The 18,226-nt window shown below is 50.8% G+C and overlaps 1 protein-coding gene across 21 annotated transcripts in view; it reads right to left on the bottom strand.

Annotated features, from left to right (window-relative positions):
• The window catches only part of SMARCA4 (SWI/SNF related, matrix associated, actin dependent regulator of chromatin, subfamily a, member 4), a 106,060-nt gene that overhangs the window by 42,865 nt on the left and 44,969 nt on the right, over positions 1–18,226 (bottom strand). For all 21 annotated transcript variants that reach the window (XM_055238471.2, XM_055238472.2, XM_055238479.2 and 18 more), the window contains 6 exons: positions 15,855–15,985; positions 15,617–15,674; positions 10,929–11,050; positions 8,469–8,619; positions 5,870–6,033; positions 68–134 (listed from right to left, as the gene is read on the bottom strand). In XM_055238471.2, the coding sequence (XP_055094446.1) occupies positions 68–134; positions 5,870–6,033; positions 8,469–8,619; positions 10,929–11,050; positions 15,617–15,674; positions 15,855–15,985 (693 nt within the window). The remainder of the gene's footprint in view (positions 1–67; positions 135–5,869; positions 6,034–8,468; positions 8,620–10,928; positions 11,051–15,616; positions 15,675–15,854; positions 15,986–18,226) is intronic.

Raw genomic sequence — 18,226 nt, 5'->3', positions numbered from 1 at the left:
GGACGTCCCACCGGCCACTGCCTGCACCTCCGTAGCAAGAGAGGAAACCTCAGTGGCTGTGACCTACCTTGTAAGACACCTTCACCACGGAGGGGGCCCACTTGTCAAACTCGTACGCCCAGTTGGACAGCGTTCTGATGGGACAAGGAAATGAGAGTCAAGTGCCGGTCTCTCATCAATGGCTCACTGTGCAAACCCACAGCCACTGGCTGCCAGGGGCAAGGCCAACACAGCCACAGCCCTCGGAGTGGGCAGAGAAACTGTGTTTAGGGCAGCTGAGGGAGGGAGGGAGGAAGAGAGACTGGCAAGGATGTAAAGGGCTCTGTCTCGGAGGGCACAAGGGAGGCCACTGGGAAAAGAAGGCAAGGCCCTTTCGAGTAAGTAGGGACACAGAGATGTGATGGGGGACAGAGACAACGCTGCCAGGGCTGGGGGAGCCTGGACCTGCTGCCGGGAAAACGCAGCTTCAGAGCACAGGCTTCATGCCCAGAGCCAGGCTAGCAACAATGCTGTGGAGACCTGGTGATATGGGAGACACCAAATCGTCTTTCTGCCACCCTCCAGCCGCAGAAGGTTCCCGACTGTGAGAGAGAATGAGGACAGTGAGGGGCGAGACGGGGCCTGGCTCAGGTGGCAGAGGCAGGAGGATGGGGACAGGAGGGAGGGCAACTCATGTCTGCTCCCCTGTGGGATGACCAGGGCCGGGACGAGGGAGGACGTGCGTGGGGGCAGGCAGAATGCAGTGGGGAGGGGTGGGTCACCTGGGACCGACAGCCTAGAGACTGAGGAGAGGGTGGAGGCGGCGATAATGCTGAGTCCCAAAGGGTGCGGGCTCCGGGAGGAAGACTGGGGCAGGGAGTTTTTAGTGGGGGAGGGAAGCCACTCAGAAAGTTTAGACAGGATGGTCCATAAAGACAGGGCTCGAAGCTGGAGTCCCAGGGACTGCTCGTGGTTTACCCCCAAGCGACTCCAGGAGGGAGGTGCTGTGTCCACCACGAACCCATCTCCAGCCTCCCTGGAAGCCACAGCCAACCAGGTGGCACAGCCAATAGACAGAAGAACGCATGGCTGTGGTGAAGGCTGGGGAAAGCTCTGAAGGAGCGTGGGGAGCGGGGGCTCAGCAGCCTTGCGCTTCCGCTGCCTTTTGCCCTGCCCACTCTCCTGGAACCTGGATGAGGCGAGGGAGGCAGTGCAGCCATCTTGCAACCATGAGGTAAGGAGCCTGAGGGTTGGGGTCACCCAAGAATGACTGGGCAGAAACCTGGGGGAGGCTGGGTCCCTGATGGCATCTTGGAGCCACTGGACCTGGCCCATAGGGCCTGACCCTGCGCTTCCACTGACTTAGGAACAGTGAAACCTCCCTGGAGTGAGGGAGACAGTCAGCGCACCAAGGGAGAAGCCGGAGGTGTGGGAAGCATCTGCACGGCGAGGGAGAAAAGCCAGGAGCAAGGGTCAGGAGGGGGCTGAGGGGACAGGTCCCGGAGACAGAGGTCCAAACGGAGGCAGGACAAGCAGCAATTCCCAGTGAGAGGGCCGGCACGGTTGGATGCCCATACACCGTAAACATTCCCTAGCGCGCGGGCTCTCTTCTGGCCTGCGGGAGCTGGCGTTCCACAGCGTGGACACTTGCCCAGGTGGGGCGTGGCATGAAAAGACTGCAGGAGCACCCACCTCACAACCTCCCTGAAGTAGGGGAAGGAGCTGACCTCTATCACTCCGGAAATGGAATCTGACTGCAATCTGGAGGCCTGAAAACACAAGAACTGGCCCCAAGGCCTGCGCTCTAGTGGCTCAAGATGCTTCCTGGAGGTACAGGCTCACTACTCTGAAACTGTTGTCCACGGAAGCTGAGAATGGGCACATGCACAGGGAGGAAGTGTGAGAAGGAACCTGTGGTCCTCACTCAGAGCCTCAGACAGTGGTATGAACTCACGTTCAGCTTAACACAGAAACAGATGCCGAGGCAGAGAAGGCCTTTTAGACGATACGTGCACATAGCATCAGCACGCGGACACGAATTCTCCTGGCACTGACCACTGAGAGGGCCCCGGGAGCAAAGACACCCCAGAAGCAATAGGCCCATCCAGGACCCAGGTCTTGGTTCCCAAAACCATTCTGTAAGAAGGGAAACCAAGGCTCCTTGGAGAAATGGCTGATTCGAGGGAGTGGGCGGGAAATGGACTACATGACCCTGCTCTTGGTGCCAAAAAGCAAGAAAGTCCTCAAAATTCACCTGATGCTGGGGGCGTGTCAAAGGACAGAAGAGCCAACTGAAAGTGCTCCCAGTGGCCAAAGCTGGATGGATTTGAGCCACAAAACAAAAAAACTCCAGCCACTGGTGCATAGCCTGGAGTACAAAATAAATATCCATGGGTCCATACTCATATTAAGAAATGACTGAATACACAGAGAAGACACAATTCTTCCAGGGAGAATTCTCCCAGGCCGAATTTGAAAAAAACTGAAGCAACGATATAAGTATTTGTTTGCGTGAGTCCACACTGATATAATAATTACCCAAACAAACACATAGGGGAGAAGGGAAAGCTCTTCCTAAAAATGGAATTCAATTAATTTGTAGAGAAGAGTGGACAGAAACAGGTAACCATGTATTTGGCAACTCTCACGTAATTATATTTTCACGCAAGACTTATCTGATGTTTGCTGCTATAGTTTGGGTATTTGGCGCCTCCAAACCTCATGTTGAAATCTGATTTCCAATGTTGGAGGTGAGGCCTGGTGGGAGGCGTCTGGGTCACGGGGGCGGAACCCTCGTGAATGGCCTGTACTGTACTGGGGACGGGGGATGAGTGAGTTCTTGCTCTCTCAACTCTCGTGGGAGCTATTGTTAAAAGGAGCCCGGCACCCCTGCCTCCCTTGCCTCCTCCCTCCCCATGGGATCTCTACACATTGGTTCCCCTTTGCCTTCCACCAGGAGTGGAATCTCCCTGAAGCCCTCACCAGGTGCCCAGTCTTCCAGCCAGCAGAATCATGAGCCAAATAAACCTTTTTTTTTTTTTTTTTTTTTTTTTTGAGAAGGCGTTTCATTCTTGTTGCCCAGGCTGGAGTGCAATGGCGCGATCTTGGCTCACTGCAACCCCCAACTCCCAGGTTCAAGTGATTCTCCTGTCTCAGCCTCCTTAGTAACTGGAATTACAGGCATGCGCCACCATGCCTGGCTGATTTTTTTTTGTATTTTTGGTAGAGACAGGGTTTCCCCATGTTGGTCAGGCTGGTCTCGAACTCCTGACCTCAGGTGATCCGCCTGCCTCGGCCTCCCAAAGTGCTGGGATTACAGGCGTGAGCCACCGTGACCGGCTAAACCTCTTTTCTTTATCACCTAGACTCAGGTATTCCTTTATGGCAACATGAAATGGAGCAGGACAGATGCTGAAATTATTGGGGAAAGTAGGAAGAGAAATGGGATATTCACAAGTGTGGAAGTGCATTCCCACGAGATAGTTATTAATGGAAAGTGTAACTCCTAGGTTTACAGTGGGAAACCCAGCAGGCACCTTGCCCGAGAGACCGAGGCCTCAACATCTCATGCCTTCCGCGCTAATGCACATCAAGCAAGGCGTGGCGTCGCTCCACGCGATCACGTCAGACAAACCCAAATTGAAGGAGAGTCCACCAAAGGTCCGACCAGGATTCAACAGCGTCAAGCTCGACAAGGACGAAGATGAAATGAGGAAGTGCCACAGGCATGCCACACAGACATGACAGTGTGCAATCCTGGACCAGAACAAGGCCACTTGTGGGAAAACTGACAAGACTGGTTAATAAGGCCTCTGGTTTGCTATTAGTAGTACGTCCATGTTATTTTCCTGGTTTTCATAATTGTCTTGGGGTTGTGAAAGAATGGGGAAGATGGGTGAAGGGTGCATAGCAATTCTTTACACTAACTCTACAACGTTGTCTAAGAATGAGGTCGCCGGGCACAGTGGCTCACTCCTGTAATCCTAGCACTTTGGGAGGCTGAGGCAGGCAGATCACGGGGTCAGGAGTTCAAGACCAGCCTGGCCAACATGGAGAAACCCTGTCTCTACTAAAAATACAAAAAAGTTAGCCAGGCATGGTGGCGTGTGCCTCTAATCCCAGCTACTTGGGAGGCTAAGGCAGGAGAATTGCTTGAACCTAGGAGGCAGAGGTTGCAGTGAACCAAGATGGCACCACTGCACTCCAGGCCGGTCAACAGTGCAAGACTCCTCAAAAAAAAATAAATAAATAAAAGAATGAGATCATTTCAAAATGAAAAGCTTTTAAAAATTTTTTTTAAGCAAAAAATTAACAACTAAGAACCAAGGCTGCAAAACAACAGTACCCCGGAGAGCGGCGTTCCAGCAGAGATGGTGATCTGCGAAGTTTGTAAGTGAAAGGAGAGAAAATCGGGAACTGCAGAGGGCGGCTGCCACCGTACCCATCAGCCTCTGGGGGAAGAAGGGCAGAGGGGAGCCAGGAGGTGGGCAGAGCCGGAAGGAATAGCCTCTGGACACAGACCGGGGACAGAGCTCAGGCAGGCGCAGCGGGAACGCTGTAGCAATCTGGGTCTGACCACGAGGGGAGGTGCAGCGCCTGCAGCACTGTGCACGAGGAAGCCCTGCTCCTCCAGGGCAGTCTGTTCTACCCGCCATGTGGGACACAGGGGGACAGAAGAAAGAAACAGCTCCACGGTAAACCTGGGAGGGTTCTGGGGTCCTTACCTTTCCTCCAGTCCTCCCTGCAACAGTCAGGACGTCAGGCCCACCCTATGGGTATGTGACTCATGGGGTCCAGCTATCTTATAGGCAGGAGGGCATTTTCCCATGGGGTTGGGGCATGGGCACGCCGCTCACCAGCCTGCCAGGGATTGGGGGTGCGCTGCTGACTTGTGGCTGTAGTGGTCCCAGTGAGTGCCTGGTTGGAGTTAGGGGCTGTACTCTAGGGCCAGACCAAGTGCTATGCTGAGGTTTGGCCAATCAGACCAGACTAACCCCCAGGACGGTGACTGTCTGCGTGCTGGACATGTGACTTGAACTGGACCAGTAAGAGCCAGCCCTGGGGCTTTCTGGGAAAACCCTAGGCAGGTCCCCCTTTAGGTGCAGGGGCTGAGCTGGGTAGAGAGATGTCGAGAGAGGTGGGCAGGGGGGCAGACTCTGTTTGCTGGGAGAAAAAGGCCGGTGGAGCCACGCTGGGATGTGCCCGTGGGCTCTGGTGGCCCTAGCAGGGCACTGCACAGTGAGGAAGCAGAGACTGTTCAGTGGAGCCTCAATGGCCTCACCCTACTTTTCTAGTGGGAGGTTCTTGTCTCCTGTGACTCCCCTGCATGGACTTTGCTGGTTGTGGGACTTGAAAAGGACACCAAGGACATCCCGGGAGAGGGACCCCAGGCCTCCCCAGGGGTGGAGGGGATGCGCAGTCGTGCCCCCACTTGATCCGGGACCCAGAGGTAGAGGCTGTGAGGGGTGGAGCTGTGCACAGCCCCGAGGCTGGTGGGGCAGTCCTGACCCCCAGCAGCTCAGGATGCGACTGTACCTGGAGACAGGGCCAATACAGAGGCAATGAAGTTAAAGCAGGCCTTTAGGAAGCGCCCTCATCCAACCTGACCCGTGTCCTTCTAAAAAGAAGAGATAAGGACACAGACACGCACGGAGGAAGGACCACGTGAAGACACAGGGAGACACATGTAAGCACGTATCCCTGCAAGCAGGAAGAGAGACCTCAGGAGGAAGCAACCTGCTACACCTTAATCTTAGACTTCTGGCCTCCAGGAAAACAAATTTCTGTCATCAAGCCACCTCGTTTGTGGTATTCTACTGTGGCAAACTTAGGAAACGAACACAGGAGCGTGTGAGCGGCGTGCGGGGTGTTGCTGGCAGCGGGTACTCACGAGAGAGGCACGATGATGAGGAAGGGCCCGTTGATGCGTTTGTGCTCCATGAGGTACGTGATGAGCGCGATGGTCTGGATGGTCTTCCCCAGGCCCATCTCGTCGGCCAGGATGCCGTTCAGGTTGTTGTTGTACAGGGACACCAGCCACTCCAAGCCTTTGATCTGCAAAGACAGATGCGGCCACGGCAGGACTGAAGGCCGGGTCGGACACCAGAGGGCTCTCCCCACTTCAGAGTCAGACACCACCAGCCACGAGTTCTGCCTAAGCCACATCCCACCCTCTACTGCCTTTACCAAGGATTTTTCCTCTGAACCAAAGCGATTCTTTATCGCTTAGCCTCATCCTTAGCAATAACATCTGTGAAGCTGCAGGGAAACCGTGCTAACGACGGACATGTGTAACATTTCTAATACACATCTCAACAGCTCATTCCCAACTGTTACACTGTCTGCCTGTCCATGCCCCACACAGCACACAGAAAAAACCTGCCCACACCACGGGACACTTGCACTCAGGAAACCACTAGGGCTTCCGGGCGACTTGGTGAGGAATTCACTGCCTGAACATCATTTCAAGATTAACGGAGGGATTTCCAAAGCCTGGGAACTTTCTGAAATACAGGCCTTAAACAGAAGACTATTTGCAAACTGAAGATAATGTTATGAAGGAAAATTTGGAAATTTTCATAATGGATTGAGGAAGTAAGTTCTGGCCAAGTTCTAATTCATTTTTTTTTTTGAGACCGAGTCTCACTCTCACCCAAGCTGGAGTGCAGTGGCCCGATCTTGGCTCACTGCAACCTCTGCCTCCCGGGTTCAAGCAATTCTCCTGCCTCAGCCTCCCAAGTAGCTGGGATTACAGGCATGCACCACCATGCCCAGCTAATTTTTTGCATTTTCAGTACAGACAGGGTCTCATCATGTTGGCCAGCCTGGTCTCAAACTCCTGACCTCAGGTGATCCACCCGCCTTGGTCTCCTAAAGTGCTGGGATCACAGCCGTGGGCCACCGCGCCTAGCCAAGTTCTAATTATTTCAATTGCATAGGACTCTTGGAAAATTCCACTAACCATGAGATTTGCCTTTGTTTCATTATTGTTTTATAGAGATGGCGTCTCACTATGCTGCCCAGGCTGGAGTGCAGTGGCTATTCACGGCGACTATCTCACCACAGATCAGCACATCAGTTTTGACCTGCTCCATTTCCAACCTGGGCAGATTCGCTCCTCCTTAGGGCACCTGGTGGTCCCCCACTCCTGGAAGGTCATCATATTCATGCTGAACTTAGTACAGACACCTGACCGACATAGGGCGCTACAGCTCAGAAGTCCTGGGCTCGGGCTCTCTTCCCACCTAAGCCGCCCAAGTATCTGGGACCACAGATGTGTGCTACCACCCCCAGCTAATTTTTAAAATATTTTTGTAGAGGCAGTGTCTCACTATGTTGCCCAGGCCCATCTTCAACTCCTGGGCTCATGCGATCCTCCCATCTCAGCCTCTTAAGTAGCTGGGACTATAGGTGCATGCACAGCTTTGAATGCTGATATTAGCACAAAAGGTTTAATAGTTGTCTTAAAGAAAGTTGGGGCTGGGCACGGTGGCTCACACCTGTAATCCCAGCACTTTGGGAGGCCAAGGTGGGCGGATCACCTGAGGTCAGGAGTTTGAGACCAGCCTGGCTGACATGGTGAAACTCTGTCTCTACTAAAAATGCAAAAATTAGCCAGGCGTGATGGTGCGCACTTGTAGTCCCAGCTACTCAGGAGTCTGAGGCAGGAGAATCACTTGAACCCGGGAGGCAGAGGTTGCAGTGAGCTGAGATCGCGCCATTGCACTCCAGCCTGGGCAACAGAGACTCTGTTTCAAAAGAAAAGAAAAAAGAAAAGAAAAGAAAAGAGAAGAAAAGAAAAACAACCAAACTGAAAACCAGAGAGAACTGTTCTTTGGTTGGAGTTGTACTGGTTGTCTTGTGGGGCCTTGTAATGAGCTCGGGATGGCGGGCCGCATTAAGAGCATGAGCAGCTCTGTTTCTTGACTGTCCCAAGTCAGGCCCAGGTGAAGAGCTTCAGAGCCACCAACTTTTCACCATCACACAGGACCTGCTACCTCATCCCCAGAACAAAGAGCGGAGTCCAGGGCTGCCGGCTCCTAGATCTAAGCTCCTGACACTCGCCGTTTCACACCACACAGAGCTCAGGTAATCTGTCCTAAGCATGCAGATGCCCAGATCTGAGCTCCGGCCCTGGTTGAGCCCTACACACGGTGTGATGCTGAGGAGGTGCTGCACCTCTCTGCTCCTCAGGTGGCCCCGTCTCCTCCGTGAGGCCACTGGCGTGCAAATCGCTCCCACTCTGCCTGGCACATCAGGCACCCAGTAGACACTGACTTTCTGCTGTTGCACTTCCTCCTGGTGGCTAACCTACCAGACCACATCTCTGCTTTACACATGGGGAAACCGAGGCTCAGAGGGGAAGAGTGCATTGCCCACAAAGAGCAAAAGGTGAACTCAGGTTTGCCTGAGGTCCGCAGCCCCCACCACCTGGGAACACCTGCACCGAGGCAGCTACATGGCGGTGGCCTCCCCACCCCCCACCTCACCTGGTACTGTTTGAGGACACCATTGACCATAAGCGCTGACTGCTTGTCCACTCTCTCGGTGACAGCGTGGGCCACGGCATAGTAGGACTGCAGGCCACGTGCAAGGGCCTGGGACACGCCATACTCATCATCGACATCTTGCTTGGCATTCCTGGGAGTGAGATGGAAGTGCCGGGTAAGGACACGCATTCCTATCTGTGACAAGGTGCTCGCTCCTGACACAAGCTCTGTGGAGTGGCCCTTTCTGCCAAATGACCTGTGGCCAGCACTGTAAGACACACAGAGGTGCAGCCGGACAGTGTGAGGCCAGGCAGGGCAGCCCACACTAAGCCTGAGGGGCCCAGACTGGACTCCTGGGAGCTCTGGGTCCTGACTGTACCACCACAGAACAAGAATTCTGTCACTCTGACGGGCGTGGTGGCTCACGCCTGTAATCTCAGCACTTTGGGAGGCTGAAGCAGGTGGATCACTTGAGGCCAGGAGATCGAGACCAGCCTGGCCAAGATGGTGAAACCGCATCTCTACTACAAAAAACAAAAATTAGCCTGGGCACAGTGGCTCACGCCTGTAATCCCAGCACTTTGGGAGGCCGAGGCAGGTGGATCACCTGAGGTCAGGAGTTCTAGACCAGCCTAGCCAACATGGTGAAACCCCGTCTCTACTAAAAATACAAAAATTAGCCGGGCGTGGTGGCAGGTGCCTGTAGTCCCAGCTACTCAGGAGGCTGAGGCAGGAGAATGGCATGAACCCAGGAGGCAGAGCTTGCAGTGAGCCGACATTGCGCCACTGCACTCCAGCCTGGGCAACAGAGCAAGACTCTGTCTCAAAAAAGAAAAAAAAAAAAAATAGCCGGGCGTGGTGGCGCATGCCTGTAACCCCAGCTACTCAGGAGGCTGAGGTAAAAGTATCACTTAAGCCTGGGAGGCAGAAACTGCAGTGAGCCGAGCGATCGAGCCAGTGCGCTCCAGCCTGGGCAACTGAGCAAGACTGTCTCAAAACAACAAACAGAATGCTGTCACTTGCCACAGCACAGAAAGACACTCTGCACCTAGCCAGACGCTGATCATAGGACCCACCCTTTCTAATAACAATTCATGAGCCTAAAGGTGAAAAGAAACACAGACTGAACAGGTTCATACAAAATCAGAACTGTTAAAATTTAGGCAATTTGTAATCTAATCTGAATGTTTTTCTTTTAAAAAGTAACTTTGGCCAGGTGCGGTGGCTCACGCCTGTAATCCCAGCACTTTGGGATGCCGAAGTGGGTGGATCACGAGGTTAAGAGATCAAGACCATCCTGGCCAACATGGTGAAACCCCATCTCTACTAAAAACACAAAAATTAGCTGGACGTGGTGGCCCACGCCTGTTGTTCCAGCTACTCGGGAGGCTGGGACAGGAGAATCGCTTGAACCCAGGAGGTGGAGGTTGCAGTGAGCCAAGATCACGCCTCTGCACTCCAGCCTGGTGAAAGAGTGAGACTCCATCTCAAAAAAAGAAAAAAAAAAAGTGACTTTTAGCCATCTACATTTTTTTGGGGGGGATGGAGTTTCCCTCTGTTGCCCAGGCTGGAGTGCAGTGGCACTATCTCAGCTCACTGCAGCCTCCTCCCCCCCATTTCAAGCGATTCTCCTGTCTCAGCCTCCCAAGTAGCTGGGACTCCAGGTGCACACCACCACGCCCAGCTAATTTTTGTATTTTTAGTAGAGATGCAGTTTCACCATGTTGGCCAGGCTGGTCTTGAACTCCTGACCTCAAGTGATCCACCTGCCTTGGCCTCCCAAAGTGCCGGGATTACAGGCCTGAGCCACCACGCCTGGCCCTCACTTGCTTTTTAACAGGATCCATTAATTCCTTACCATAAGCAAGGATGAGATTAGTGTGTTAACTGTGATGTGTTACAGGAACAAAAGATGAGAAATATAACTTAAATGCCTGTCACAAAAGGACAGGCTACGAAAATGAGAATATAACCAGACTGGAAGCACTCTGCACGGACAAAGGATGACCTCCGAGAGGGAAGGTTCAGTGAAAATAACAAGGTGCACACCAATGTACACTGGAGATATGTATGCAAATGAAAAGACAAAAATATGCAAATTTTGCTTGCTAATGCAGACAGCATCTCTGGAAAATGACAAAAGAGGCTGGAAAGTTTCCCCAGGGAGGGCAATGGAAAGGGAGGGAGCTGGGGAGCAGAGAACGGCGGGAAGAGGGCTTCTCCCGCATACCTGACCGTACCTCGTAAGCATATGGTGAACCATGAGAATGTATTTGCTCTATTAAATCCCTATAAAATACATGAAACGTGAAGTAAATAAATTTGGTCTCTGTGGTTCCACAGTAGCAGCTGGCTGGACAGTGCTGAATGTCAGCTAGGGATGACTGGGATTCTAGCCACTCCCACCAGCGCCGCCTCACAGGAAGCTGGCACAGAACAGTGTGTGTCGGGACCCCTTACTCAATGATGTGCCGCGCGTCCACCTCAGAGACGTCATCGCTGTCTGGATCTGGAATCTTCTTCTTCTCCTCCACGGGCAGGGTGGGAGGCTGCGCTGCCTGCGGCTGCTCTTCCTCCTCCTCCTACCAAGAGACAAGCCCATGTCACCTCAGTTCATCCCCCAGAGAAGGGGATGGGACTCCCATGGGGAGAACATAGTGTTAGAAGCAAGTGATCTTCTTACAGCCCTCACCCCCTCTACCTATCCTGGAATGTGTGATGTTTGTTATTTACATCTTCGTTTTAAAATTATGTTTTTGTTTTTTTTTTTAATATATGGGAGTCTCAACATATTGCCCAGATGGCTTTGAACTCCTGAGCTCAAGCAATCATCCCGCCTCAGCCTCCCCAGCAGTAGAACTACAGCTATGCACCACCACGCCCAGCGCAAGTGTTTTAAATTTTTGTAGATATGCAGTCTCGTGACATTCCCTGGTCTGGTCTCAAACTCCTGGGCTCAAGCAATCCTCTCACCTCAGCTTCCCAAGTAGCTGGGACTACAGGCAAATGCCACCACACTGGCTACATCTGGTTTTTTCTGTTGTTTTTTTTTGTTTGTTTGTTTTTGAGACAAAGTGTCACTCTGTTGCCCAAGCTGGAGTGCAGTGGCGTGATCTCGGCTCACTGCAACCTCCAGCTCCCGGGTTCAAGCAATTCTTCTGCCTCAACCTCCCAAGTAGCTGGGACTACAGGCACACGCCACCACGCCTGGCTAATTTTTGTATTTTTAGTAGAGACGGGGTTTCACTATGTTGGCCAGGCTGGTCTTGAACTCCTGACCTCGTGATCTGCCTGCCTTGGCTTCCCAAAGTGCTGGGATTACAAGCGTGAGCCACCGTGCCTGGCCCACTAAACCGTTTTTGGTTTCCCTACCACAGATTCCCGACACTTCCTTTTTTTTGTTGTTGTTGAGATGGGGTCTTGCTCGGTCACTCTGGCTGGAGCACAGTGCTGCTATCTCAGCTCACCGCTACCTCCACCCCCTGGACTTAAGCGATCCTCCCACCTCAGCCTCTCGAGTAGCTGGGACCACAGGCATGCACTACTACACTTGGCTAATTGTTTTGTATTTTTCGTAGAGACAGGGACTCTCTATGTTGCCCAGGCTGGTCTCAAACTCCTGAGCTCAAGAATCTGCCTGCCTCAGCCTCCCAAAGTGCTGGGATTACAGGTATGAGCCACCGCACCCAGCCCCGACACTTCTTTTAAGGCTATCTCAGGGTATTCTGGACTTCCGTTACTAATTAGAAGTAGACTCCATATCCCTCCTACCCCTGTTATACAATGAACATTACACGTCTATTCTCTGCTGACCTACTAAAGCAGTTTATCAGTTGATTCTCTTGGATTTCCTAGGTATTCAATATCTTAGAGCCCACCATCACCCCGGCTAATTTTTGTATTTTTTAGTAGACACGGGGTTTCGTCATGTTGGCCAGGCTGGTCTCGAACTCTTGACCTCGGATCATCCACCTAACTCACCCTCCCAAAATGCTGGGATTACAGGCGTGAGACACCACACCTGGCTTTAAATATCTTAGAACCAACTTTCAATATTTATTGCTTGTAATTTACTTCCAGCTTTACTGACAAGTCTCAACCATCTACAGTATGTCTGATAACACTGGCGACAAGAGGCATCTCAGTTTACTACAAGTTATCTATGAACTTGTTTAAGCATTCATGTTGCGTCATTTAATGGCTTTCCAGCCTTTACTGGGATTTTGCATAACACATACTGATAAAATAGACAAGAATGCATGTCCTTATCTTAAACTATTCTTGTATTGCCATTTAAATCGTACAAATACAACACACTTGATTGTTCCCTCATCTATAATGGAACTGCTACAAAGCTTTAAAAATACGATCTGTACTTAATCTGTTAAATAATTCCAGTGAAAAGCCAGTGGGATTTCCCTTAGGTCACAAAAAATGATTTTACAGATCATTCGGAATAAACAGGTGGTAATAACACCAACATTTTAGGCAAGAAAATCAGAGCTGCTACAGACATGCTGGAATTAAAATAGGAGTGAGACTTCCGGCTAAACCCAAATGAGGAGGTGGGCAAATTTCCTCCCTAAAAGCAACTACAAAGCCAGACAAATTGACAGAGTGAGCATTTCAGAGCTCAGCAAGTTGACCAAAGGTCTACTAGAATCATTGAACCTTAAAAAACTGAACTTCAGGTGGGAAGAGTGGGAGTTTGTAGCACTGTTACTGTGGGCCACTTTCACCTCTTCTGCCTCACAGCTCTGGACACATGAACGTCTTATGGCTGGAGAGCTGCAGGCCATGAGGCTTGGCGGGGAGGTGGAAGGGGCTCAGTCACTTGTAGAAGGAAGCAATGCCCATGCCCAGTGGCACTGCTAATGGAGGTGAGATCAGCCACGGAAGGAAAAAGTGTATCACCGGCTGAGGCTGAGTCTGTGCATAAGCAAAGAGACGCCAAAGGGCCCAGCAAAGCATAAATGCCAGGGGGAACCCGACAACGGCCCAAATGTGGACTCTCCTCATACAACTGAACCATCAGCAGGAGAAAGAAGGCGCATGTCGGAGCACAAACTGTGCCCAATCTCTGGATGACCACTAAGTGACAAAGAAACACTGCCTGCCCCTAATGAACCAGGAAAAAAATCACGAATAAGATAAAACCAAAAAATGTTTAAAAGAACTGAGCAAATACAGCAGAGGCTACACACACTGTGTGGGAACCAGATTTCACAGACTTAGCCCCAGGAAATTACTAAACAGACTAGATGCCACCACAACCTCCTAGAGTTTTAAAAGTCAGACTCCTGGGTAGCTAAAGTACGCTTCAACTAAACACGAAGAGGTAAGCAAAAAAATAGGAGAGGCCAGGCGTGGTGGCTCACGCCTGTAATCCCAACACTTTGGGAGGCCAAGGCAGGCGGATCACCTGAGGGCAGGAGTTCGAGACCAGCCTGACCAACATGGTGAAACCCTGTCTCTACTAAAAATACAAAAAAAAAAAAAATTAGCCGGGTTTGGTGGCATGCACCTGTAGTCCCGGGAGGCTGAGGCAGGAGAATCGCTTGAACTCGGGAGGCGGAGATTGCAGTGAGCCAAGATTGCTCCACTGCACTCCAGCCTGGGTGACAGAGCGAGACTCCGTCTCAAAAAAAAAAAAAAAAAGGCACTATAAAAATAAAAATCTAGAAAAAAAAATTAAACACAAAAGGCAGTAAAGGAGGAACAAAAACAGGAGGCATAGAAAAGAAATAGCAAATGTAAGCCCAATCATATCAGAAATTACAGTAAATACAAATGGTCTTAGAAACTCAGTCAAAAAGCAGTCACTGTCATACTAGCTGAAAATGCAAAACCCATATGCTGTTGTAGATTCAAAGAAACAGCCTGAAAGTAAAAGAAGGAAAAAAGATGTACCATGTGAACAATAATCGTAAGAGGGTTAGAGTGACTACTCTAACACAGAACAGACGTTAAAACAAGAAATACCACTGGAAGCCGGGTGCACTGGTTTGTGCCTGTAATCCCAATACTTTGGGAGGCCCAGGTGAGTGGATCGCTTAAGGTCAGCAGTTTGAGACCAGCCTGGCCAACATGGTGGAACCCCATCTCTACTAAAAATATTTTTAAAATTAGCTGGACATGGTGGCAGGCGCCTGTAATCCCAGCTACTCAGAAGGCTGAGGCAGGAGAATCACTTGAACCCGGGAGGCGGAGGTTGCTGTGAGCGAGATCATGCCACTGCACTCCATCCTGGGCTATAGAGTGAGACTCTGTCTCAAAAAAAAAAAAAAAAAAAAAAAAACACCAGTCAAGAGTTCAAGACCAGACTGGCCAACATGGTGTAACCCTGTCTCTACTAAAAATACAAAAATTAGCCAGGCATGGTGGCAGGTGCCTGAAGTCCCAGCTACTAGCGAGGCTGAGGCAGGAGAATCGCTTGGACATGGGAGGTGGAGGCTGCAGTGAGCCAACATCACGCCACTGCACTCCAGCCTGGGCAACACAGCAAGTCTCCATTTGAAAACAACAACAAAAAAATCACAAGTTGGACGTGGAGGTTCATGTCTGTAATCCCAGCACTTTGGGAGGCTGAGGCAGGTGGATCACTTGAGGTCAGGAGTTTGAGACCAGCCTGGCCAATATGATGACACCCCATCTCTATTAAACATAAAAAAATTAGCTGGACGTGGTGGCAGGCACCTGTAGTCCCAGCTACTAGGGAGGCTGAGGCAGGAGAATCACCTGAACCCAGGAGGTGGAGGTTGCAGTGAGCTGAGATTGCACCACTGCACTCCAGCCTGGGTGACAGAGCGAGACTCCATTTCAAAAAAAAAGAAATGGGCAAATGAGGCAGACCATTCCCAGAGAAGGGATGCCAAGCACCTGAAATGCAGCTAGTGTGAAAGAGAAAATGAGTCTTAAATTTTATGTAATGTGACTGATTTAATTTAAAATGGAAATGGTCACATGTCGCCAGAAGCTGCCCTATTGGATAGCACAGCTCTAAAGCACCGACTTCAGGCAGGCCTGGGCCCCACTGTTCCCTGCCCCACAAGATGCCCAGCCAGGGCAGGAGAGGGTCACAACACACAGGGTGGAAGTCACTGCCAGTGGGCACTGAGAGCCTTGAAAGCCAGGAAATGCACTCTTACCTCTTCCTCTTCTTCTGAGCCACTTTCTTCACTATCAGACCTCGGAGCTACTTCATACCTAGAAAAAATATAAGGGCTTTCATACAAATCTGCTCAGAGCCGGCAGAATTCACCTTCCCTACCAAACCTGCCGGGGATTCAAACAGAAGTAAAATTGCCCCTGGCTGCCACCTCCCTGGAACAAAGCCCACCGAGGACTTGGATCCCCACTGCATCTGGAACGCAAGGCACAACTCACCCCGGGTTCATCTCGAGCCAGGCCTCCAGCTGCCCGGCTTTGGGGGCATCTGTGCCTGTGAGGATCTTCCCACTCTCCACGTGGATCACCTTCACCGGGAGGTCGCTCATCTGGCTGGTCTCGTCCAGAGGCTGAAAAAGAGTCATTCGTGTGACATTGAGGTTGCAGGGCCTCCAGACCAAAGGCTTACAGAGGCCAAGGTGGGAAGCACCCACTCAACTGTCTGCACAGAAAATGGCAGGGAAACATGGCCAGTGGTGGTGAAAACGCGCAAACTGCATACTCAGTAATCCAGTAAAAATATATAACCCATCAATCTTGGCTGACACTTGTTTTTTTTTTTTTTTTTTTGAGAGATGGAGTCTCGCTCTGTCACCCAGGCTAGAGTGCAGTGGTGTAATCTCAGCTCACTGCAACCTCTGCCTCCTGGGTTCAAGCAATTCTCTGCCTCAGTCTCCCAACACCTGTTTCTTTAAGGTAACTGGCATACACATTGTAATTTTCAAAGTCCAGAAACTCATAGCTGAAAATTCAGGCCGGCTGGTCTCGAACTCCTGGCCGCATGTGATCCACCCGCCTTGGCCTCCCAAAGTGCTGGAATTCCAGGCGTAAGCCATTATGCTCGGCCCATTTTTATTTATTTTTTATTTTTGTTTATTTATTTTTTGAGATGGAGTCTCACTCTGTTGCCCAGGCTGGAGTGCAGTGGTGCAGTATCGGCTCACTGCAAGCTCCACCTCCCAGGTTCATGCCATTCTCCCGCCTCAGCCTCCAGGGTAGCTGGGACTACAGGTGCCCATCACCATGCCCAGCTAATTGTTAGTATTTTTAGTGGAGATGGGGTTTCACTGTGTTAGCCAGGATGGTCTCGATCTCCTGACCTCGTGATCTGCCCACCTCAGCCTCCCAAGGCCCATTTTTATTTTTTTAACGAAAACTGAAGAGCCTAATGTGGGCTCTCCCCATTCTTCTGTCCTCCAGCCTAAGTTTTTCTCTTCACAGTTGTCCACTGGTATCAGTTTCCTGTCCATCCTTCCAGATCAATTCCATGGATAAGAAACAAGGACTTAGACGTTTCCACTTTCTCCCTGTTTTTTACACTAACAGTTATATAATTTACATTCTTTGGACCTTGATTTTTTTTCCCCAACTTATACTCTATTTGTAGATTTCATCAAGGGTCCTCATTCTTTTTTGTTAAAAAGCTAATAGAAATATTTCAAAAATAATTCCTCTGAGCAACAAATATGAAACTCCTCCTGTTGAGATTCAATGGATAACCGTTTTCTCCCTCATCGATTCTTGTATATTTCCTAGAGAAAACTTCCAGGATGGGGAAAAAGTCCTTGGTTTAAATTTTGGTTTTCATCTTCCAGGAATTTATAACTACCTGCAAAACTGCTGCGCTCATAGTGTCAACGCCGTCCACACAGCGAAGGGATATCAGTCTCTATGCGCTAAAAGCTCACCCACCAAGCAGCCACCACAGAGGGTCACGGCAACCTCTTACCCCAACAGTGGGCTCTGCAGGCTGCCTCAGTCAGGGACTTTCAACTCCACATCTTCTCTGGGATCACTGGGAGGAGTGGCCAAAGATGCTGATTGCTGCATGCCTCCCCCACACCCAAAATTCTGATTGAACTCCTCTGGAGTGAGGCTTGGGCATCCTTGCTTTTCTAAATTTTTAATTTACTTTTTATTTTTTGGAGACGGGCTCAGTACCATGGTTATTCACAGGTGTGATCACAGCCTCAAAGCCCTGGGCTCAAGTGATCCGCCCACCTGTGGCTCCCAAGCAGCCGGGACCACAAGTGCACACCACCATGCCCAGGTAATTATTTTATTTTTTGGAGATACAGAGTCTCCCTATGTTGCCCAGGTTGGTCTTGAACTCCTGGACTAAAGCAATCCTCCCACCTCAGCCTCCTGAGCAGCTGCAACGACAGGCACATGCCTTCACACCCAGCTACTACTTAGAAAAAGGTCCCCAGAGGATCACTTGAGCCCAGGACATCGAGGCTGCAGTGAGCCATGACCTCACCACTGGACTCCAGCCTGGACAACAGAGAGACCCTGTATCAAATAATAGTAGTGATAACAATAGAGAGCTCCCCAGATGACTAGAACACACAACAGAGGCTGAGTACTACTGGCCGAGAACAAGGAAAACCCACAAGCAGCAGCAAGTGCCGGTGCCTGTTCTCAATACTCCACAGGACAGACAGCCACAGCAGGACTGAGCACAAGCTCCCACTTCATGCACTTTCCCATTTCATGACTTTTTTTTTTTTTTTTTGAGACAGAGTCTCACTCTGTCACCCAGGCTGGAGTGCAGTGGTGTGATCTGCCTCCCGGGTTTAAGCAATTCTCCT

This window comes from Symphalangus syndactylus, chromosome 13, assembly GCF_028878055.3.
Source record: "Symphalangus syndactylus isolate Jambi chromosome 13, NHGRI_mSymSyn1-v2.1_pri, whole genome shotgun sequence".
In the NCBI taxonomy this organism is placed as follows: domain Eukaryota; kingdom Metazoa; phylum Chordata; class Mammalia; order Primates; family Hylobatidae; genus Symphalangus; species Symphalangus syndactylus.
This window is presented reverse-complemented; position numbering and strand designations above follow the sequence as displayed.